This window comes from Micropterus dolomieu, linkage group LG17 (assembly GCF_021292245.1).
Source record: "Micropterus dolomieu isolate WLL.071019.BEF.003 ecotype Adirondacks linkage group LG17, ASM2129224v1, whole genome shotgun sequence".
Taxonomy (NCBI): Eukaryota; Metazoa; Chordata; class Actinopteri; order Centrarchiformes; family Centrarchidae; genus Micropterus; species Micropterus dolomieu.
In genome coordinates, this window is record NC_060166.1 from 31,315,951 (window position 1) to 31,340,289 (window position 24,339).

The 24,339-nt window shown below is 39.5% G+C and overlaps 2 protein-coding genes and 1 non-coding gene across 5 annotated transcripts; 1 reads left to right on the forward strand and 2 right to left on the reverse strand.

Annotated features, from left to right (window-relative positions):
• Positions 1 to 322: 322 nt before the first annotated feature.
• Positions 323 to 395, reverse strand: trnak-uuu. Its single transcript has one exon. It is a non-coding gene; the product is annotated as a tRNA-Lys (tRNA).
• Positions 396 to 1,223: 828 nt separating this feature from the next.
• On the forward strand, positions 1,224 to 7,126 carry nek3 (NIMA related kinase 3). Of its 3 annotated transcripts, none has more exons than XM_046073729.1 (13): positions 1,224 to 1,626; positions 1,957 to 2,050; positions 2,167 to 2,264; positions 2,360 to 2,443; positions 2,732 to 2,799; positions 2,908 to 2,994; positions 4,675 to 4,729; positions 4,902 to 4,937; positions 5,409 to 5,523; positions 5,626 to 5,793; positions 5,888 to 6,010; positions 6,151 to 6,268; positions 6,700 to 7,126. In XM_046073729.1, the coding sequence occupies exons 1-13, from the start codon at positions 1,510 to 1,512 to the stop codon at positions 6,764 to 6,766; spliced, it is 1,230 nt and encodes a 409-aa protein (XP_045929685.1). In that variant the 5' UTR covers positions 1,224 to 1,509; the 3' UTR covers positions 6,767 to 7,126. The 3 variants fall into 3 exon arrangements, with proteins under 3 accessions (XP_045929685.1, XP_045929684.1, XP_045929683.1); XM_046073728.1 differs by having other exon boundaries at positions 1,228 to 1,626; positions 4,902 to 5,102; positions 5,626 to 5,778; XM_046073727.1 differs by having other exon boundaries at positions 1,229 to 1,626; positions 4,902 to 5,102.
• Positions 7,127 to 16,334: 9,208 nt separating this feature from the next.
• On the reverse strand, positions 16,335 to 20,220 carry lpar6a (lysophosphatidic acid receptor 6a). The gene has a single exon (XM_046074813.1). It carries the CDS (start codon positions 19,363 to 19,365, stop codon positions 18,283 to 18,285), a length of 1,083 nt encoding a protein of 360 aa, XP_045930769.1. The 5' UTR covers positions 19,366 to 20,220; the 3' UTR covers positions 16,335 to 18,282.
• Positions 20,221 to 24,339: the final 4,119 nt, after the last annotated feature.

Below are 24,339 nucleotides of genomic sequence, written 5' to 3' on the forward strand. Positions count from 1 at the left end.
TGAATAAAATACATTTTTTACAGATTGCTTTTGGTGCCTAAGACAAAGTTTCTCTGGAGGGGAATATGTCTCACACAGCTATACATTCACACAGTCATTTCTAAAAGAGCATTATGGTTAGCAAAACGTGGATGTGTAATGCAAAACCATTAAAGACAAGTGTTAAGGTTTCATTTGATTTTGGTGTCACACTAGAGATAAGCCTTGTGTATCAACTTCACTGATAGATTGTAGCCTATTCTGTCCATCAACTTCACTTGTGACAGCGTGAAGTCGCAGTTTTCTTCACTCTGAAATACCTTGAGAATTTTAAAACTTCGCCCGCCCGAACAGGGACTTGAACCCTGGACCCTCAGATTAAAAGTCTGATGCTCTACCGACTGAGCTATCCGGGCTCTTGCGTGTGGGTCACGTAGGTTCCTACATGATTTATAAAGTATCTTTATATACAACAATAAATAACATGACATAAAAAAGATGTCTTTCTGCAGAAGCATGAAAGGAAACACTTCCTCCCCAGACATTTTTTTACGCCGCCCCATTACTTTTCGAACACGGCCAGTGTTTTGCCTGCCACCAATGCCGTGACCCAGCCGACAGACAAATTTCCCCCCGATTTCGCTCGTGCGATTACTAGCTGTGTCAGATAAAACGTCTCTCAAGTCGAGGTCAACGCCTCAGCGGATCTCTAACACTGAACCGCACTGGGTCACTTTTTCAATTTGTCCGGCAGTAGATGAGGTCAGGAGGCAGTGGGAGGGTGCTGGTCTGTTCAGACCTTTACTTTTATAATTATAATTTAATTTATTTTAACTTTAAAAGAACAATTTCTACCTCCATCTGCACTCCATTTTGCACTGTTTACTGTTTTTGCACTGTTTTACTGTGTTATAAGTTATTTTAATTTTAATTCTATTTTAATATAGGTTTAATGTATGTTTAATGTATGTATGTTTCGTATGCTGCTGGATACTTGAATTTCCCTCGGGATAAATAAAGTATCTATCTATCTATCTATCTATCTAATGTTTTAACAGCAACATTACAGAATGGATTTAGAAACACATGCATGGAATGTGTGATAAAGTGTATTAGCCTATATAAGCACAGAATACTCCAATATTAAACCATTAAATTACTTGGGCGAATTCTTAACTAATTAATTATTCACGTTATATGGTTGTTATGGAAACGTCCATGAGTCTTGATGGTCTCGATTTTGAATTTAGATATTATGATCTACCGCCATCCAGCGGCAACGCCCCGCAGTGGCCTACATGTGCGTCTCGCCCTACGTCATACAATAATAAGGAAGTAGCGGTCAACCAAACAACACGAGTACAGGTAGATCCTGGTGCATTCGTCTTTTATTACGAATGTCTCAATGTGAAAACTAAAACAAGAAATCTTCCTGTAAGTTGCCACTTTCCCCGGCCCAATCCACTGTAGCTAGATTAGTTGTTGTTCCTATCCTTTGTGGTCTCTCTTTGTGCTTCATAAAGAAGCTCTATGGAAAGATATTCACTCCTGAATGTCATCGGTGAAGGGTCTTTCGGTCGGGCATTGTTAGTCCGGTGTAAAAGCAGTCAGGAGAACTATGTGATCAAGGAAGTTCAGCTGCCAAAGGTATGTGCAAACGAACACAGTGATGTAAGTTACTGTACATACTGTAGCTTTATCCTTTACTGGGTGGTGGATCAGTGTATTGGATGCAGTTGTGCTTAGTGTTAAAACATCATAGTTGTCATAAAATAGTGAATTAAACATACAGATATGCTGGATTTGCACCACCATGTAAACTACACTGCTGCACACAAGTTATTTGAATCCAGACTGTTGCCTGGGGTCGGATATGGAAATGTTATTTTCGGTGTGCTGGTAACCCACCAGATTGTTGCATACACAGAGAATTGCATAATAGAGAATTCATTCATACATGTATTTGCATTTTTATAGAATCAGTCCAAATTGGAGAATTCCAGGAGAGAAGCCGTCCTGCTGTCCAGAATGAAACATCCTCATATTGTGGCCTTCAGGGAGGCATTCGAAGGTAATCAAACACGTAACGCTCCCTTTAAAACGTATTGCAAGACATTTTGGACCCTTGTGACATACAGTTATTATTGTGTGGATTGCAGAATAGGCAATGTGTTTGTGTTTGTTCAGCTGGTGACCTCCTGTGTATTGTTATGGAGTACTGCAGTGGAGGAGACCTGCTCCAGAGGATCCGGCAACAGAAAGCTATGCAGTTCTGTGTTGATGATGTAGGCCTTGACTACCTGCAACTATTCTCACAATTTTATTTTACTGTTTTGTTCCTTTTTTTACATTTGGTTACATTGACATCATTTTTTCGCAGATCTTGAAATGGTTTGCTCAAATGTGTGCCGCCGCACAGCATATCCATGATAAACGGGTTTTGCACAGAGATTTGAAGTCCAAGGTACAGTGGTCCCTAAAATTATAGCTAGTAATTTAATATACATGTTAATAGATTTTATGTTATGTCTAAAAACAGTTACATTTGTTATTATATATAGAACTGACATTCAGAACTTCGATCAGATCAGATTTTTCTCATCAGTGTGAGCACTGTGGAGTGAAATGAACAACGATTAAATTGCTGATCGAGATGAGATCACAACATTACCTCCCACTAATGCATAATATCATTTAGCCATGGTTTTTGCTTCATGTTAAGTCATCACTTCCCTTTCATTTCCTTACCTAGAACATTTTCCTGACAGATGATGGGACAATCAAGCTCGGGGACTTTGGCTCAGCGTGTATTCTGAACAGGTACAAAAACAGAAAGGCAACAATTTATAGTTTTCCTTTTTTAATTTAATGCTCTGCGCTTGATTTGCTGCTGTTTCATCTGAACTCATTTTTGTAATTGTTTTGAAGTTCAAAGACCCATGCTCATACATATGTTGGGACACCATATTATGTGCCTCCTGAAATCTGGGATAACAAGCCATACAACAATAAGAGGTATGTTACCAAATGAAGATAAAATGAAACCTTAATGATTTTGTCTCAGTGTCCATGTGGGAATTTACATCATTGCTACAGGAAGTATTAAAGTAAAGAACAAGATAGGCCAAAGAAGAATAAATAGGAGAAAAAGCTGATACATGAATACATATAAATTGTAAAATGTGCAACAGAGGGCCATATACATACATACAGTGTCAAATTACAATTTATCCCCTTGAGGGAAATTTAGCTGTACAGCAGGACAAGAAAGAGACCAGGGGTACACAGAAACAGGATACAAATTCTATAGAAAATCTATACAAATAACACATTAATTAAAAAAATGGATTAACTAACTAAATAATTAGACATTTGTATATCTGTCACTGGTTCCCAACCTTTGTAAGTACCCCAAAGCCCTATCATATGGGCCTAAGTACCCCTCTGTCATACCCTTTGATAGACGGGATGAGTTTATGGTATTGGTCCAAGGATATTTTTTAGTAGTAGCTTTTAGTAGCCACGTTTGTATTGTACTATTACCCTTTGGCTTCACAGAAAGTGGTTTTCTCAACTATTTATAGTATCAGAATCAGAAGGAGCTTTACTGCCAAGTAGTGTTTTACAACTATGAGGAATTTGCTTTGGTGATAAGGTGCTACACGTAGACAAACATACAGTTGACATAAATAAATGTAGAAATATATAAATATGGAATAAACAAATGCAAGTTATAGAAGAATAATAAAATAATGTAGAAAAATAATACAACCATTTGCAAAAAACTTACTTTAATAATACTTTTAGCTTTTGTTGTCTTCTTTCTGACTAGTTTTTCTGTAGTCTTAACTTATAATTGACTCAGGTTGGTGGAAAACTAAGACATGTCTTGTTCTGACTGAGTTATTGTGACAATAACTATAAAGATCAACATCACACAAGTGTAATCTTACTCGTGTATTGATTGTTCTCCTAAATACAAATATGTGGATATTATCTAATCATAAAATCTATTTTTTCAAATTAACTGAGCTTCAAAATTTGTCCATGTATGCCTTGGTAACTGCAGAAGTATCTCTTGGGGTACAACTACCCCTGGTTGGGAATCACTGCAATACATTGCCCTACCCCAGTGTGCATAAATAAGTTTGTACAACACTAACAGTACAGTTTTCTGATATTTCAGAAGCGACATCGTAGATACAATATGCAATGTATCTATTCTGAACATTACTTTAGAGGTAGTGCACATTCAGATTATGTACCCCATTGCTCATATATTTATAGTTATATTATGCTCTGTTTTGTACATTACTATTGCACAGTTTTTGAAACTCCCCTCATTATTTCTTTAAAGGGAATCTCAAACAGACAACAAACATACTTTTTAATTCAAATAAACTACAGTCCCATGCTTGCTAAGAGTTTCAATTCCAGGGTTGTTTTTTCCATCAACATAGCTTGTGAACATACAATTATTTTCATGAGACAGTCTTGGATGTGTCAGTAAATGCATCAACAATGAATTTTCTAAACAGTCTGTGTTCTCTGCTGAGTTCCCAGCTCAGCAGTGATTATGTAACTCATGCGTGGGTTTATCAGTCTTATATTCTTTTTGACGGTGCCAGTGCATGACGAATGTCTAAGTGTGAATGAATAACCGTCTCTGTTATCTCATGTTTATGTGTTCTGCAGCGATGTGTGGTCTCTGGGCTGCGTTCTCTACGAGCTCTGCACCCTGCGACACCCGGTAATTCCCTCCCTCTTCTCTCCATGTACCGTGGGTTTGATTGTGTCTTCAGCCAAGATAGGCTACATCAATACTACTACGTTTTTATTATCTGCTGTGTATTTTTTGTGGCTCAGATGTTGGGGCGTGGTTTGTTGTCCTGCAGATCCTCACACCTCACTCTTGTGTTCAGTTCCAGGCTTCCAGCTGGAAGAGCCTGATTCTTAAGGTGTGTCGGGGTGCGTACCCGCCCCTACCCAATCACCTGCCCTACGAGCTGCAGTATTTGGTCAAGCAGATGTTTAAGACAAACCCAAAAGACAGGCCATCCCTGCACACCATCCTGACCTCTCACCGGGTTTCTAGACTCTTGCGTACACATCTACCCTCCCAGGTGAAAACACAGTCTCAACCTGTGCACTTGCGGTTGAGCATTCTGCATGGTGAAAAGAGCAGCTCACTGCGGTGGAGCTTCCTGCATTAAGTCACTCAAGCAGTTTAACCTGAAGAGATTTTATGATTGCTGATCCATCATAACAACATCCTGTCACGACATGGTGTTGAAGTGAGAATTTAAACTCTTACACAACTTCCCCAGCTGTGGTGGAATCTGACCTTTTGACAAGCTGCTGTTAGTTCAGTTGGCCCCGGAGCTGATGTTATGTGTTTGATTTACTGCACTGCTTTGAATCTTTTACAGGGAATGGAGATGGAGAAACAGGGGAGACGTACGGGTCGGTGGAACAGAGAAGAGGGAAAGAAGGTGGCTAACCTTCTGGGAGACAAGACTTTAATAAAAACATCAACATTTGAAGGTAGAGTCCAGCTTCTACAGAGTAGTAGTAATTTCTTGTCAGGACCCTCTTGAAAACATGAAATATAACAAAAAACAAAAACTATGTAACCTTTTACTGCAGGCATAAAGTTACCTGAAGTCCCCTCTGAAAGCAGAGAGCTGGGTCCTCGAAAGCAGTGGGCTGCTAAGCCACCAGACACTGTTCTGCAGATGTTGGCCAATGCCACCCTCGTCTCATCTGACAGCATGGCATCAACCAGCCAGACCCTCACAGGTTCTACTTACGGAAGTGCGATAAGAGAAGCAGTGCTTTCACGTCTACATTTGTACCGCAAGTTTAGATATGTGTAATGGTTGTATTCTTGTTTTTCCACGCATGTCAGAGAAGCCAGAGGACAGCAGGCAGAGGAGACGATGGGACAGAGATCCTCCTGAGAGACTTCTGAGTCTGTTGGAGAAGGCCCAGCTGAGCAGAGCCTTCAGCACCTTTTTAATAAACAGAGGAGGTCTGTTGATATCTGCATATATGTTATTTTGTAGCACACAATTAACCTAAGGTGAATGTTTTTGTCACTTCACCCTGAAATTTGTCAGTGTGGTGGATGATATCAGTTGTCCTTTGTGGTGTTACGGTTTCCATTTTCAGGTGACGACCCTTTGGTGGGCCCTCTCTCCCAGCTGCAAGGTGATGAAACTGATGGTCCTGAGCGAGAAGTGGACGTAGATGAGGACCGGTTGCAGCCTCGCTCTGATGACGAGGACACGTAAGTAACCCTGATTTATTGTTGTTACCAAGCAAGTGTCACCCTGTCAGGCCCCCTATTTCTGGTGACAAACCATACAGTATATCAGCAGAACAAAAAGGTATACCTGCAGGTTAGTCAATAGAGTCAATAGAGTTTTAAAGGTCATTACCACTAGTTTTGCACGGTGTAGCCCTTTATGTATAAATCTTAATATGTGTAATAGGTTGCTTTTCACAAAATGTATATGGGACTGTTTATTGAGCTACCATTAGGGTCTGGAAAGCAAATTATTAAAAACAATCATAGTACCTAGCTAAATAAACATTATTCACATTAGTTATTAATATGTGAAGGGAGTGTTATCTGTTGAACGCATGGAATGTACTGTTTTTGTGTAATGTGTATATGTGATAAGTGTGTAAAATGTATTGTTTATCCTTTTTTCACAGAGACTTTGAGGATGAATCTCCATGTGACTGGATAGATGAAGTTGAGAAAATGTTTTCAGAACACTAAAGCCTCTTTTCTACTGACCCCACACATTCACAAGGCTGTCATTATTAATGTTTACATTCACTAAAAACAGTAAGTGTTTGCACATGCCAAAATCACTTAATGTGTATAAGACCAGGTATTGGGATCAGGATCAGGTTACTTTATTTGTACCCTTAGGTAAATTTGTCAGGGATCGCTCTTTTCTTTTTCTCTCAATTTTGGACCAATTATTATTGCAGGTTATATCCAAGTTTAGAAAAAAACTATTTAAGCTCTGCACTGACTTTTGTGGACTTGAAAGCTGCAACAAAACACTACCATTTTAATTATTGTCACATAAAACATTTTTCACTTAAAGATTAAAAAAACAAACAAAAAGTTTGTGATGTGTGTGTGCTCTGTTTCTCATTTGATTTAAACATCTGCTGTGTACTGTTCAGGTTACCTGTGATAGCATTTCCAGTAGGACTGAGGCTGTCTGGAAGCCTCTTTGTCTTACTGGGGAAGCAGGAAATATTAGACTTTCTGCTGGGTCTCCTTGGGGTCACACCATTTTGATCTTGCCTCTGCCTTTTGATGTCTGTTTCCTCTGCAATATCAAAAGTAGACTAAACATGTTCAGTCACTGATGTTCTTGTGTTATTTTTAATTTGCTGTGACCACAATGTTGCAGCCTCAGACAGATGACATTGCTGGTCTTCCCTACACTAAATGTTGATTATGTACCACTAGGTGGAGTTGAAATCAGTGATGTGAAATGTTTTGTAGTGGATAGTGGGGAGAAAAGCTCAATTTTAGTTCAGATATAATTAAACCTTTTGTTGAAATCATTTTTAAGTATCAGATGTAGTCAGATAAATATCAGTGTGCTGTGCTGCTCTGTGAATTTAAGGGACCATCTTGTTGGGTATAAGTCACAGAAGCATAAAGACACTTAATGTGAGGAATCAAGTATAACTTGTTATGCTCTTTGTTTTGCCAAATTAAAAGCTCAGCAGTGTACAATAAAAGCAGACAAAATGCTTGGCAACAGTAAAACAAAAACCAAGCCTCGCCCATGACAGTTTGGGCTCAACAGGATATAGATACTACAGACCCTTGAGTCAACAAAACCATAATGGTGCTGATTCATCAACAGTCACACCAGGGATGGATTATCCTGCTGCAAGGTCCTCCAGTGACTGAAACCTCCCATTGGCTGATAGGAGGACTATACTGTGTTTTATTGAGGAAGCTTGGGGCTGTAGTTGCGTCTTATCTTGGTGCCGCACTGAATCCCCCTCCAGAGCTCTCACTCCAGTCCCCTGTTTTTTTATTCTCACTGTATTTCCCCTTGTACCTCCAAAGATGTCCATGGTTAGCAAAGATACACATAAAGTGCTGTAGCATAGCTAAACTACAACGGTACCATGCTGTGTGTCCTGCAGATAGGAGTCCCCTGTCAGTGTCAATGATTAACTAGACAGCATCTTTATAGCTTAACCATCTAATGCAATCCAGAGTCAGGGCTGCTTGAATGGCATAATAAGGATTATGTTATTAATGGATTTTATCATGTTTTCTGCAGGGTTTAATTTATTGAACCTTAGTACTTTCTGAGTATTAGGTGAAATCCAGACATAGCCTTGAGTATCAAAAACTGTAAGTTGGAATCAAATGCCAGGTCATATTCTTAGGTTTGTTTATTGTTTGATCAGATATTTTCTTGACTTAACTGTATTTAGTTTAGTTCATTAATTTTATGTAGGTAGAGTTCTTCATTTCGCGATCACAATACATGGACGTGACGAGAATGTCATTACAGTATATGATAAATTTATACAAAATGTGTAAAAAAAAAAAAAGCATCTCACACTATATTAACGTTTCAAAAACAACACCATAAACTCTCACAAATGAGCCTTTTTAAAAAGTTTCAAACAGACATTATAGAGAAGTATGTATTGCAGGATTGTTTGTTGAACAGCATGAAACTCTGAATGTGAATGGTCAAGGTTGCAAAACCTGGCTTGAAAAAAAATCTTGACTGAACAATTTTATGAAGTTGTGCTTCAGAAAATATAAAGCCAAACAAGCAGGCGAACAGGGGCTTCCTCTTGCAGGAAGGATGTGAAGTCATGTCTATCTCAGTGGCTATAAAATGATCAAAAAAGTGTGCAGCACTCCTACACTGAGTGCTGCACACGGTGGGGTTGTGACATTTATTCAAACAGTGACAAATGAGATGTCCCTCAATACCACTGAGTCACTGATGATATTAAGACCTCGCTGCGGTGTGTTTTTGAGAAGTACAAGCAAAACATAGATGCCCTCTTGTCGAGCCTTGCATGTGAGCAGCTTGGAACATTTCCGCTCTCTCTTACTCAAGTCTTACTCATTTGAATACTTGCTACATCCTGTATTTCAGTATCTACTCAGAGTTACAGTGAGGTTGTGTCTCTAGCAGTTGCTTGGATGTCTAATCTGAAGTGCTTCATTGATTTTCTTCCTGCTCATCCTGGTGACCCTGATGGCAAACAATCAAGTAACTTCCACTCTTATCAAATAATGCACAAAATACCATTCATTTTGTCTTTTTGGGAGATTGTCTGCATATCTCAACCCTCAGCTTCTGTCATCACCTGGATGAAATACTGACACTTGTTATCTGCGACAATCTCTGTTCCCCTTTTGTCTCCTTTCACTGTACCTCTTTATGTGGCCTGCTTTCTGAGTTCCCCCATCTTCACTCAGGAAGAGCTCTACAGATGCAAGATGACCCAGTGATCTCTGTCTGGCTACTGATGCTTAGAGACGCATTTTCTACCAAACTCTTTTTTTAGTTAGAGCACTCTGATGAACCTGAGTGTTCACATTTCTACTATGTTGTTTTTAGACATTTAGCTAATTTCTGGACTATATATGATTTTTTAGTAGTAGTATTTATAGCCTCACTAGGATCAACCGCACACTGAGGGAAACAATGAAACTTGCTACCGTGACTCACTCAGTAAAGAGAAGTGCTGTTTATTCTTCACATGGAGCAGCTCTTCCTGTTAATAACAAAGGACTTGGGCGCTACAGTTGGGCGTCTCTTTGCAACTATAATTATGGGAGCTGTCATTGTTATGATTATTTCAAGCCCTCTGCAGTGACCCTCCATTGTCTACTGCCAGTGTTTTGTTGCTCTATATCAGACAATAGAGACTGGGTTGGCCAAGCAGGGTTTGTCATGGAGCTCCACAATTCATCAGCTGCAAGATAAAAAGGTCAGGAACAGTTAAATTTGGATCCTGAGTTATGTGATCTAAGACAGTGAGGGTTTGTGCAGGTTGCATTTGCATTTGCTTTTTTTTGTGGCTCACAGGCCTGTCAACTCCTGATGATCAATAATAGATCAAAGCAGACAAAATTTTCGTGAGTCTTTCAAAGCTTTCCTCTTGTAGCTTACATGCAGTTTACTGATTTTTTTTTGAATGAAGAAGTACAGTGTTTCATTTAAGTGTATTTAAATGTGATATGTGGTTGTATCTTTTTGTTTTTAATGAAGTTTTGATGTTCAGCTCATCCTTCCATGTGGGCAAATTAATCTGACAAAAGATCAAAACTTCCCCTTTTGTAACTCAAGCCGACAAATTGTGTAACAGTGCCAGCAGCATATTTTCAGATATCACTTATCTAACTGTGAGTATATGATGAAGAAAATTCCAACCCATGTCTCAAAGTGCCGTATGTAAGCTTGACATAGTATTAATCGGACTAGAAAGTGAATTTGAGCTCTTGCTTATCACTTCATCACTTTACAGTCCAAAACATGAATCTCACGTCACACACGGCTCTCCCCCACCTTCCAGTTTAGCTGCTCCTCTGCTTTTTCTGTGAAACATCACCCCTGCCTTCGTATCTATATTATATCTTGTGAACAGCAACTCTTTGCTTTGAGGTTTTGTAATGAGTCTGATTTGATGCACTGGCTGCAGAGAACGGTCTGCAATGAACACCCATAGTTAAGAGGACTGCAGTAGGCCTGTACAGTAACTGTGCTCTTTAGTTAGAAAAAGAATAGCAGTGAAAGATTATTTAAAATGACCCAGTATGTTATATTTGTTCATCAATGAAACACATCATTGAGTTCGATGTGGATTCATTCAGCTCACAACACTTGAAAAAGGATACTGCAAAGGTCCAGGCACAAGTATGAATCTAATTATTTAGTCTTGTGATTCTGATTTATATCTCATTAATCTGAAACAGTGCGTCCACACTGAACAAGTTCATACAAGAGAGAATAATCATTGATGAGTTAATGGTTATTGTCTTTATGAGTCATGCCACTTGGACTTTCCGATCACACATACCTCACTGGAAATAACTCAAACAGTGAGGAAAATAGTAGGATGTGTTAGTGTGCTGCAAACGTGGGTGTTTGAGATGAATGTAAGTTTCATGTTTTGTTTTGTTTTGTTTGTTACTAAATCACATACAGTTCATATTATTATTGCCAACAATTTAGTAAACAATGCTGCAACATTTTAGATTTTCTAATGTATTTTGTCAAGGCAAAAAATCAGCTGCCATTCATATGTGGTATAGAAACAATTTTGTAGACTCTTGAAGCTTAAGTGTTTATTTAGTCCAGTTGTGTAATCCCATTCCAAACATTCAGAGCAGTCTAAATGTTCACTGTGATGGATTACACAACTCAAGCAATATGAGAATGGAAGGTAGGGGATTATGCTTTTTGTTGTCGTTTTGGAGCAAAAACTTGCTAAATGTTTCCGTTAATGTAAGATTAATGGAAAACAGCACAATCAATATATGATGATCAGATATCACTTATGGATCATTATGCTTGCCTTGCTTGATGGAAGCTCTGTGTGCAGTGGAATTATCTTGGTTTTATCTGCCTGATATGGGACTAATTGTTGTTTTTTTGAAGCGTTAGATAACCTCAGCGTGTCTATGATATGTGCCCTTCCCACCCTGAGGCCAGAATGTTAATAAATTAGGTGTCTCTCCATGAGGATGGTTCAGCATGCCATTTTCATAGTTTGAACCTTCTTTTTGGGGAGATACATCACTATTCAAAAACAGGAACTTATAGAGTAAACAATAACCACGATTAAACCTTATTAGAGCTGGGGTTTTCGGACAAAAGTAGGTTGAGCATATGAGGACATTAAATAGTGATTTTCTGCTGTTAAAGAAGACTGAATTCTGTTTTTTTCTCAAAAGATAAGAGAGAAATTATTGTGTGGTCTGAGAGGCTTTGAGGAAATTCCTCATGGAGAACATGCTGACCTCAAGGCTGACCTGTAAGCGTCAGCTTTTAGTTATGGTTGTGCTGTGGAGTGTGCTATGGGCATTTGTTTAAGAGTCTGTGCTGTAGAATTAGCGGGCCCCGTGTATCACTAATCCTGCCGTGTGCTTAGTGGAGTTGCTGTGAAAACTTGATAGGTGGATTCCAATCTTCAGTACAAGTTTTGCTGATCAGCTCTTTAGTAGCTGTACAGTCAATTTAGCACGTTAACACTTACAGCTATGTACAGTGAACACGCAGCTAAGGATTCAGCATTGCTCAAGAGCTGCACTAAACGTAAGTATTACATCAGTTGGTTAATATACATAACTTTACAGGATCAACTAAAGGATTTATAATGAAACTACAAACACTTTTGAATTATTGTTTAAATTGTCATTTGTCAAGAGCCATTTGACAGGACACAGAGGACATGTTGCTGTTGTGGGGTTTGACCCAGTGACTTTTACTTTCTCTCATGAGACTGTCAGTGGCACCAGTGAGCTGTCCTCACTGGTTAGAAGTTATAGCTACAGGAGAGGATTAATGTGTTCCCATTGGCTGGTCAGACATTGTTTAAATCCCCAGGAGTTTCCAGAGGAAGGACTCCCAGCTAAGGAAAGCCTAACCTGTCCCATCAAGCAGAACACACCTATTTCATAACATTTGTTCTCTCCAACAGAAAGTCAGGGTGAAACACTCTGAGACAAAGGCAGAATATTTGATGTACTGTTGTATTTCACATGTATGTACAGAATATGTATTGGGGCTAGAGACAACCTGCAGTGTACAGCGCTTTAATAGATAGGGGTGTTTTTCAGGAAATATAAAAATACAATAATCTGTCAACCCACCCAAAGACATAAGGTTTACAGTATGTGTCATGAAGTATGAGCATGTGAGTGAGTATATATGGGAATTCCCATCTGGATTCCCTCATTGGATTTAGTCAGAACTGTTAACATCTCTTCCTACAAGCCCCATTTCATGTTGTGACTTGTGTCTTCTCAGTTTAACGAGAAACTGTGGATGCAATTCTGAGGTATTGCAACATTTTCAGTGACTTCCTCATGCCCACACACACACGCATGCACGCACACACACACACACACACACACACACACACACACACACACACACACAAGTTTATGTTTCTATCCCTGTGGGGACATCTCATCAAAATTAATTTTGAGTTCCTTACTCTAACCTTAACAATCACAACTACATGCCTAATCTTAACCCCTTAACCCTAACCCTGACCATAACCTAATTGTAACCTGAACTCTAAAACCAAGTATTAACCCTCAAACCTGTGGGGACCTTAATTTTGTATTCCCCCGAGTCCCAAATTAGTTAGTGCGCATTTAGGTTGAAGTCCCCACCAGTACATAAAAACATGAAACACACACACATTGCCCTTTCTTTGTTATAATGATAATTAGTAATTTAGCTGACACATTTATCCAAAGCAACTTACATTTGCTATATATGTCTGGAGCAACTAGGCGTTAAGTGTGAATGTGTCACAGTGGGAATCAAACTCAGATCTCCCACAGCATAGACATGTGTCTTATCCATTGCCCCATCACCACGCCATATTTGTTATTGATTAAAATCAAAACACTGCCAAGACTGGCTTAGCATTCTTTTTTCCATTAATCATCTTCTGTCTGATCTAATGATTTCACAGAAGGTTCTTGGCTCATGCAAGTCATGCATGCTCCAACCACCATTTTCAGGCCCAAACAGGCTCTCAATTCCTCCCTTAAGGTAAAGACTCGACCGTTTGATGAAGAGAAAAACAATGATGAACACTATGCACTCCAAATGTGGTTGAAATGTTCCGAATAATTTCATTTCCTGGCTGCTTTGGGCAATGACATAACATACATGTTTTTGTTAACATCAAAGTACTCTGACGAAGGGAGTGTTCTGCTTATGCTTTCTCTTTCATTCCTAAGATGTCATGCAATCAAAAGCTGATCTGGTCAAATAACTCCTCCAGGGATTGATAAGGCCTGTTTATGGTCTGAGGCGACAGGGAGTTAAGGAGGATTACATGTGACTGGTTATTTAGCCCACCTCCTTTCTTGCAGACACTGAGCCCATTCCACTGATGGTTATTAGTTCAGTGCTGCCACTGATTTTAGAATGAGTGAGGTTGTTGTGCTGCTGGCACAAGCAGGATACTTCTTTTTTTGTAAAACCACATCCTAACAAAGGATTACTTAATGCAATGTTCTGTCTCCTGCATTGTTTGTTTGCATCGCCTTCTCCTTCCCATTCAGGAATGTTGTCTTGCAAGCAAGTAATAATACCTTTTGGGACTGTAAATACCAGAGACGTAGAATGTGATTCTGGTCTATTTGTGGTAAAAGAGTGCAGATATCTAAATGGGAACTGGATAATCAGGGTAATAACAGCTATTTCCCCCTAAATGCATCCTGTGAGCCATGCAGGGAAAATGGCTGATTATCCTCTACAGAGATCCCCTTCCCCTAGATCCATTTAGTGGGACAAACGCTTTCCTTGTCATGTGATCCAGAGCTGTGGAGTGAATCTGTGGGCGAGATCCTCACCCCGATCTCAACCACTACCCAGCCCACCCTCCTCTTCCCCAAAAGCGCACACATATTGAGGTCCCTGTTAATTCTCCAGCTCAAATTACTCCTGACACAAGTTCTCAACAGAGAACCAGAGGATCTCCAGTCAGTTGGGACTGACAGAACTTCAAAACAGCCATTAAGAGGTTCATTGCAGAAAACATGCTAGATTTACCACAGGGAAAAAGGAACCTGAAGCTGTAAGTTAAAGGCTAGATCCAGACTTGTTTATGTCTCCACTAAGACATGGAGGATGGCACTGACTGTGATGATGTAGACAGCTACTCACACCTACACAACTAAGTTGTTTTTGTTTTGCATGACCTTGGAGGATTCCAGCAGTCACTTAAAAATGACTTATTTATATAATGTATCCATAAAGGTGGTAGATAAACTTTTTGGATGTCAAACCATCTTTGAATGTCATTATCTTAGAAGTAGAAATATTTACTAGTATGTTTAAAGTAATGTTTTTTACATTTTCTTCACATCACTCGCACAATAAAATATCACAGATCCTCGGTCAATCCCATACGGTACAAGAATGCTTTCATGCACGCTCCCATCTGAAATTACAGTTAGAGTATGCAGGGCAGAATGTATGCAATGACAAGTAGTGTGGTGTCTGTGTTTTCTCACCCTGCAGCCTGCTGGTATGGAGAGGTCAGGCTGATTAGATAACTGTTGTGTATGCAGAGGAGCCTGCATGGCTCACATCAGGGTTCCGATCCCTGATACAGAGGGTACACAACCATAAGACTTAAGTCTTCTTGACATCAGGCTCATTGTAAAAAGCTTGCTATGGCAACCTGCAGTGCTTGTAGAAGCAGCAGCTGGTACCTCCTTCAAAATTCACTACACTTTTGCTTTTTATCTGTTTTTTTTTTCTGGCTATTGCCAAAACATGTGTTCCCATGTGTTGACATAAGTAGTTGTAAGATGAAGACGGGGTTTTTGGATTAAAGAGCAGCAGACCATGATCCACCCGGCCCAAACAACCGGACCAGGCACCACAGCAGGTGCGGTGATCGCCCAGAAGAGAGGAAAGAGAGCCAGGAGAGGAGCCATGCTGGCCCAGCTTAGACTTAATTCTGTTCCTAAAGAGCCGGTCTGGACAAAATGGGACTCATATTGACCAAGCAATGGAATTCAGAGACTGTTGTGCCCAGATAGTTACAGAGACCTGCCCCATCAACATCGGCAGGTGGTCCATGTTCCGAGGTGCAAGCACAAAACTCTGGCAACATGAGAGAAGGTAGACTCTGTGTATTACATCGATGATGCTTGGTGCACAAACACAGTCAAGAGGTTTCCCGAATGTCAGACTGTTTATTGTGAAGATGAACCTTTTCATACTATCATCTGGTTTACATTCACCCCATGCAAATTCAAAAAATGCAATGTGAAATGTTCGGGGTGTAAGTTATACATGTCTGTATATAAATAACTCTACTGTTATATTTAATTTCATATGTTACCATATTTTAATAAAGGCCTACACTTAATTATATGTTGTGTGTGTTGCATGAAGGAACTACAAAGTTCGTTTCATTATGGAGCCTTGTGCTGTATAATGACAAATAAACAACCTTGTACCTTGTAAAAGGGTACAATTAAGAAACTCCTAAAAGATACATCAGCCACTGTATATGAGAATGGTGCAAGTTCGTTTTCTGAAGAGACGTGGAAATATTCAGGAAGAAATGTATTTATTTCCTTTATTTATTCACTCTTGGTGCAAAATTACAGTTAAAAGTTTATTTAATCAATGTATTTACATATCTTTACTGCATTTAAACTGTGACTTATTTTATTTCCCCCTCTCTGTCACTGCCATGACCTTTAACCCAGATGACAACAGTTACGAACACCTGGTGGTCAGTTAATGGCTGTATGTGCTGAATACACAAACATAGTGATTAGTCTATGATGTCCTCTTGAAATGAGTCATCGAGATGTCGGCAGTCCTGAACAAGTTTTAGTTTTGTGATGCTCAATGAGCATGTGGCCAAGCCGCAGCTTTTATGCCTCAGTGTTAAATTATACTTGTTTGTTGTCATAGCAGCCCTGGTCTTTAACCATGTCCTCGACTCACTCACATGGCCTCAAAACAGAGTTACAGGTGGGTTATGAATAACGTGCCGCTGACTGACCTTCAGGCTATGTCAATAAATTAAGAGCACCATGTGCTTTCTGTTATTCACTCTCACGCTGTGTTGACTCCTTTCTGATATCACTTTAAATTTTTCCACAGCAGGAGAAATATTTCACACATCTGTTTTTTTAGTAAACTGCAAAAGGGACTTACTTAATTTATTTTTTTTTAATTTAAATTTGACTTGTGAACATTTAAAAAAAAATTATGCCACATGACTGTTAGAACTGTATTCTTTTGTTGATCACGGGCATCCTGATTTACTGCGCCACAGAACTGACTATTCTGGTGCAAAGGATCAGCGTTGTTAGTGATAGATATTAAACACTGTCCTATGGAGGAAAACAACATTTTAATGGATGATAAAATGGAATTCCTATAGGTTAGGCTGAACATAAAATACACTACACTTTCTTTTTCAGTACCAACTGGTATAGCAGAAGTATGCTATTCTTGACTTGGTGGTTGTTTCACCACAGTTACATACAAGATAAGTCTTTTTTGTCCATTAGACCATCAGACTTTCCACTTCGACTTCTTTACCTTCTCATTTGCATTCAGGACAAACGTTAAAGAGGAGATGTTTAGCAGTTAAATGGTGGGAAGTCAAGATGTCTCATGAGTAGTCTCATTTTGAGGTTTGGTCCACTATTTCATGATTTAAGTTCATCATTTAAAATATAGCAGTTTCTTCATTTAAAAATGAACAAGATAAGATAAGAAAACCTTTATTTGTCCCACAGTGGGGAAATTGCGGTTTGCAACAGCAAAGACAAGAGCAGAGATAGATAAGTGAGAGTTAAAAAAGTAAAAAATAAAGGTTTTCTTATCTTAAAAAAACAATAATAATAAATAAGTAAATCAAAAGGTTTCAGGTGCAATTGATTAATTTAGACAGTACATGTATTTTATTCATTACTGTGGCATGAGTGCAGTTTGTGAACTTTTGTGTCAGTGCATTTAATGGTCTATAAAAACAAAAAGTCTACAATGAAATGCTGCCAGAGCAAAAAAGGCACTTCTATGACCTATTTGTAATTCACAATTTAAACAAACAAAACAAAGCCCTGTACAAGCTACAGTTTGATATAACTTTATGTTAATTTAATAGATACTAACGTTAGCACCACAACTTACCACAGAAATGTACAGATATACAGGCACATGTAGCTTTCAATATTATAACTGCCCTGCTGTTCGGTGATCACATTCCCTTCCAGGTCACTGGCAGAGTAATTGTGCTTAATGCAATTACAGTATATTCCACAGGAAAGAGAAATTAGTAAGTACTAATAACAAATCCACAGAAGAACAAAGCGTTATGTGCAGCAATACTGCAGAGCAGAGGCTGTCTATGGCAGATCCAAACATTTGTCCTGAGATCAGATAATACTTCTTTGGCAAGTGCACAGCAAAAAATCCATTCCCATTGCATCAAGGAGGTTTGTTTTTCTAAAGATGGATTTTAATACCTTTCATGCCAAGTGTAGCAACCCCACCTTCACACAGAAGACTCATTGTGGAAGACTTTAGCTTTGAGATTCCTCAGGCTGCACTGCAGGTTGGAGCTGGTTTCTGACTGCAGGGCCTCGGAGAACTTGATGTCATACGAACGGCTGACCTGAGACTTCCTCTTGATGGAGTTCTGGATGGTCTCTGAGGTGAAGTAGTAAACAATGGGATCAAAGCAGCAGTTGGACACAGCTATGCAGAGGGCTATTGGGTAGATCATTCGGACCACCGACTCTGCAAAGCAGCCTTTTAAAGTTTTAGTGCGGACCAGAGCGTAGAAAACCAAGTTTACATTGTAGGGGATGAAGCAAAAACAAAAAATAAAGAGGTGAACAATTATCATGCGCAGGATCTTTGTTTTGTTCAGCTTCCCCCCACGACTGATGGTTTGGGGGCGACGCAGGGTCTGCAGCACCATGATGGAGCAACATACATTGAGCAGAAGCGGGATGATGAAGCCCACTGTCTCTATGAAGATTACCACCTTAGAAAGGTGGGATTTCCACTGATTGGAAGAGAAGTTCTCAAAGCAGAATGTGGAGTTAGCCTTGCTGTTCTCACGTGAGGTGGGCTCCAACATGAACCCTGTGGGGAGACTCCCTGACAGCACCAGCACCCACACAGCAATACACACTATCTTAGCATTGCGCTTGGTCCTAAGCGCCCTTGAGCGGAAAGGGTGCACAATGGCTAAAAAGCGATCCACGCTAATGCAGGTGAGAAAGAGCATGCTACCATACATGTTGGTGTAGAACAGCGAGACGGAGAACTTGCAGAGCATGCTTCCAAAAGGCCAGTTCTGGTTGATGAAGTAGAAGACCCTCAGAGGCAGTGTAAAGACAAATAGCAGGTCAGACACTACCAAGTTTATCATGTAGGTTGTGGTCTCATTCCTCAGCTTCAGAGAGCATGTGAAAATGTAAATAGCTACAACATTCGTGATCAGTCCCACCACAAACACAATGCTAAATATAGTACTGTACAATGGGTATTTGAACCCATCGTTCTTGTTGCAGGTAGAGCTGTCTGCTTGTGGGGTGAAATTTTCAGTCAGGGGGGTATTGTTGTCCATTCTGAGAGACAAAGAGTGGAGGGCTGAGGGCTGTCTGTTATGTACTATCTATTATGAAAGGGCTGTCCTGCACAATGAATTCACCATGTATGGAGAGTAAATCACAGAACAGTCCTAAACCATGATACATTGAAAGACACTGTCATCTGATAATTCAGGCCATTGGCACAAATGTTGCTTTCCTGCACAGCTGTCCACATATGAGAGGAATGGGGCACATGGTTAACTTGAGTCACTCCACTGTCTTGATGTAGTTATTTTGGGGGTTACCTCATGTTGAAAAGACTCCCTCCAAGAGAACAGAGATTCAGGCCGGAGTGTCCTCCCCTCCCCCTGCCTTGCCTCTCCACCAGACTGCACCCCACAAGTTGCCGGTTGAGCTTTACGTACTCAGACAAATCAGTCACACAAATCTGTTTCCTTTTTGCTCAAGAAGTCCTCAACCACCACGAGCCGCTGAGTCCACAAAAGGAATGACGGTATATCCAAATTCAGGTCAGCTAGAGGGATGCCCTCATGGCAAAATCCGTTCTTTTTGTCAAAACTCAGTCCTGTGTTTTTGTCCTCTTCAGATCCAAAGCAGCAAAGTTGTCATTAGCTTTCAACCTCTCACAAGGTCCTGACCACAAACCACCAGGCTTCTTCTCAGGAGCAGAACTGACGCTTGAGTTGAGCTCCTTCTGTCCGTCTGTGTGTCACAATGTGAGTGTATTTCACTATTTGTCTTCCAGGTCTGTTTCCTGTCCCCCCTCTTTCTCTTACTGACTGACTGAGTCACTCAGTATCTACTTCTCTGTCCTCAGTTTGTCTCTCCCTCTGACACCCTCACAAGCGTTTGCTCAGCACGCATCATGCTCAGACAGTTCTGCTTCTCCTTTGTGCCAGTCTCACAAACTGTTTTTCTACTTTGAGTGGAGGGGAAGCTGTAGTAACCCCTCCCACTGCTTCCCAACGAACTCCTCCTACTCCTTTGTCTGCTTTAACTGCCTACAGTAAAAGGAGGAATCAACCCAAACAACTCATTCAAACTACATTTTACAAATGCTTATAATTAATGTTAGCATTATATAAACATATATAGATGCATGGCTACATATTGGACATATACATGCATGGATATATATTTTTTGTTATTGTTACTTAAGCAGTGAGTGAGTGTAACAGTTACAAAAGTGTAATACCATCAGTATTGGTCTTATAAGCCATTTTCCATTTCAAATAAAAATTAAAAATGTGCCAAGAATCTCAGGTTAAATTATTTGTTTACTATGAATACATTTTTAGATAGTAAAACATAAGTCCCTAAAACAGCATTATAAGTGGAAACAAAACTTGATAATAATCATAATAAAGGCCAGCTCTTTGTGGGCTTTTGGCTAAACTGTGATGTGAAGCTCAAAGGCCTTGTGTGTGTGTGTTGTTTTTTTTTTTTGTGGCTTCTCAAACCCAGTACAACCCCTTATAGCATCAGTGGTGGAATGTAACTACATTATACTTCTATTCCACTACATTTAAGTGGGAAATATTTTACTTTTTAAAAACTTTATCACATTTATTTAGCAGCTCTAGCAACTACTTACTTTGCAAAATACTATACATTGCTAGAGGCCAACAACAAATATGAATAAATCAAAAAATGATTTTTACACATTTATGCATGGCTAATAATAGCCCAATAATATGATATTTGGTAATAATATCAAAGTTATATTCTTCTTCACAAGGGCTATTTTTACTGTTGATACTTTCATTGTTTTACTTATGTACTTTCACTTAACATTTTGAATAAAGGACTTGTAATGGAGTATTGTTACAGAAAAAAATTTAAGCAATATAGCTCTTTAAATGGATTGTGGTTTGATTTGTTTCTTCTTCATCATTCAAGCTGCTAATGAAGACAGGAAGTTCTCTAAAATCCTGAAAGTGCCTGAGGTGGTTGCCTCCACAGCAGCGATGGGAGGTTCAAGAAAACTGTTGTTTTGACAGCCTGTGTGAGCAGTAGCTCTTCTAAAGAGTTTTATTTTGCAAGGAACATGGGAAAATGAGACAGAACAGAAAGCTTTCTCTATTCAGTGGTTTTTCAGCTGCCCTTGTCATTCCATGCCCACAGCTTTCTTCTCTCAGCACTCTGTGGATTAGCATTCAAGTTCTCCTGCATTAGAAAGTCCCCACTTGGCAGTCAGTAAAAACATTGGGGGCTTTGCTGTGTGTGAAGTACCTTAGCGGGGAGGAATGTGAAGTTTATAAATAATAAGTCTCAGATAACTTGAAAGTGCTCTCTTCGTGCGCTTCTTGATCAGCAGTGTGGTGAGTGAATACTATAAATTGTTTGAGTGTATTTGTGTTGGGTAGCTGAAACTCTGTCATAGGAAGTATACTACCTTTCCTGTCACTAAACAAAGCTGCCAAATCCATGCTTTGTAGTTCAATTCTGAATAAAACCATACAAAGTTAAGACTGTTCAGCTGCTTTTTATTGGTTACAATAATATTTCCCCATTTGAACTGACTCCAGTAATACAAACATATGTGTTCTAGCTTGGTAACACGATACTGATCCATAGATGGTTCATTTTGACTTCACAGAGTTACCAACAATAGCCAAACAAATGAAGGAAAATCTTGCAGAGAATCAAAGAGACAGTGGGTGTTTTATGGCCAGTGTGCCTCTCTTTGTCATTCCACCACAAAATAAACATCATCAAGGCTAGAGTAAAATGTAGAAAAAATCTGAAAAAAACTGTACTATTGTCTTTCACTCGCAAAATAGTTCCATCCAGCACACAAAAACAAGCTCTTCACATGCAAGTATGTGGCTGCTAAACAAAAACATGTGCCTGAAATCCCTGGACTGTTAAATTTCTCACAATGCCAGGAAACTGTCTGGCACCCCCAAGGCCAAGATTGAAGGCTTTCAAATACAAGAGAAAAATGCTTGAGAAAGACAGCAGGTGACATAATATTGTTGTGTAATGATCATCAGTGGCAGCGGCAGAAGTATACTCAGCAACATTGACAAATAAAGAGTTGCAACCTGAACGTTTAACACTAAAGGTTTGCGACTCAATATAGACTGATCCTACTTAAATGTTACTTATGAATTCATATGCACTTGAAACACAAAGTACAAGAGTTTTGTCAGGTCTAAGAAACAGAACAGGTAACCTTAGCTTGCAGGTTATATTGCACAAATCTAGTGACACACCCAATAAGCCTGGGGCACATTGTGGTCATGAGTCACGAGGTCATGCGGTCACCAAAACAGCCGGTTAAATGTGCTGTAAACCCAAGCTCTATGCTAAAAGATGCTAAAAGGCCGCTAAGAGTTGTATTCTCTCTAGGTTGTCATTGGTAAACCTCTTTGATATTATTAGCCATTTGGTCTCAGTTTTAAATTAAGTTTATTATGCAGCTAGTGATAATTAGTGAGCTTCAGAGGTGCTCGTAGGTGGATTTTGGAGGCAGGAGTAGCTTTGTATTTCTTGTACAAACATGAAAGTGATGTCAGAATAGTGAGACTGCTGTGTGATTTTCATTTTGCAACATGAACTCTTGAACAAATCTCTAACTTGGACAGACAGCTTCACTGTGACTGAAAGGGCTTTCAGCTAATTCTCTCATGTTCACCTTGGAAACAAATGTTGTGCTGGCTTCCACAAACAGCGAAGTGAAACAGGCACAACAGAAGTGCTGTCTATATACACACCACTGAGGCCAAGGAAGTGTTTCAGGACAGCCACAGCAACAACACATCTCACTGAGTGTAGACCAGAGCCCTGACACAAATCTCACACATCTTTCTGTAGGAATATGTTTCACCAAAGAGACTAAACGTTCGGTGGGTATCCTGGATCGTTGAAATACACCTGAATGAAGCTGTGAGGAATAAAAGAAAGTCCAGAGAAGGCACAAATGGGAAGATATGTTTCCATCACTGGGACTGTATGTTCCATCTCCAACACATTAAAGAAAATTTTATGAGCTATGTTCAATACAAAGATAGAGAGAACCCTTCCCTTGTTACCTTTATGTCTTCTATTGGAACAAAATGTTCAGTTCCACCTATGGTTCAATTTGTCACAAAATTCAAACTAAACAAGACTCCTGGCATTTCAAAAACACAAGAAAGTAGTCTGCTGTGGGTTTTTGAACTGCAGTGTACTCCCCCACACTGCCTTATCAACTGAAAGCTTTTGACTGCTTAACAAATACCACAAATAATTCAACTTCCCCCACTAAAGCCACTGACTGCATGTCCAGTCATAAAAAGCTCTGTGTCGACTAGTTTTCAGCCTCAACACCTTCAATAAGACAGACATAAACCACAGGCTGTTTGGGCACATTTGATAGGAAGACTTTTGTATGAGCCAGTAAACCATTATCCATCTTCAACCAAGTCCAGTAGCCCTTTATTTCCCCCTTCCTTGGAAGACCATGACCTGCATGACTGAGAATCTTTACATTCATGTCACTAAATGATTAGCTTTTTCAGGCTATAATCACAGTAAGTAAAAGTGTCACAATTTGTGTGTTTGCAACTCCAGAAACTAAAAAGTAATGCACTTAATTTGATAGATACCACTGAGTGAATTGTGAGCAAATATGTACTGCTAATCACTAAATGAATTAGATAACAACTCTCAATCAAGGGCTGTACAGTAGATAAAAGTAGTCCTACCCCAGATCTGATTGTTCATGATTATCAATTATTTTTGATCCTGCATTGCTTATTGCAAAGTATTACCTACAGTATCTGTGTCTGAGATTCAGCATAAATACTGCATGTATGTAAAGGGTATGTGCCTAAACCAGAAGTCTAAGTTAAAGAGTTAAGCTCTGCTTCATTGAAAACCAACACGAATGGGGCCAGTTTTCTGGCAACAACAGCCCAAACACCATGTTTGGAATTTAAAAACCTCGGCTGTTGTCCTTTTTCTGAATAGAGCTTGGTTTATATGAAATGAACAATGCTTCA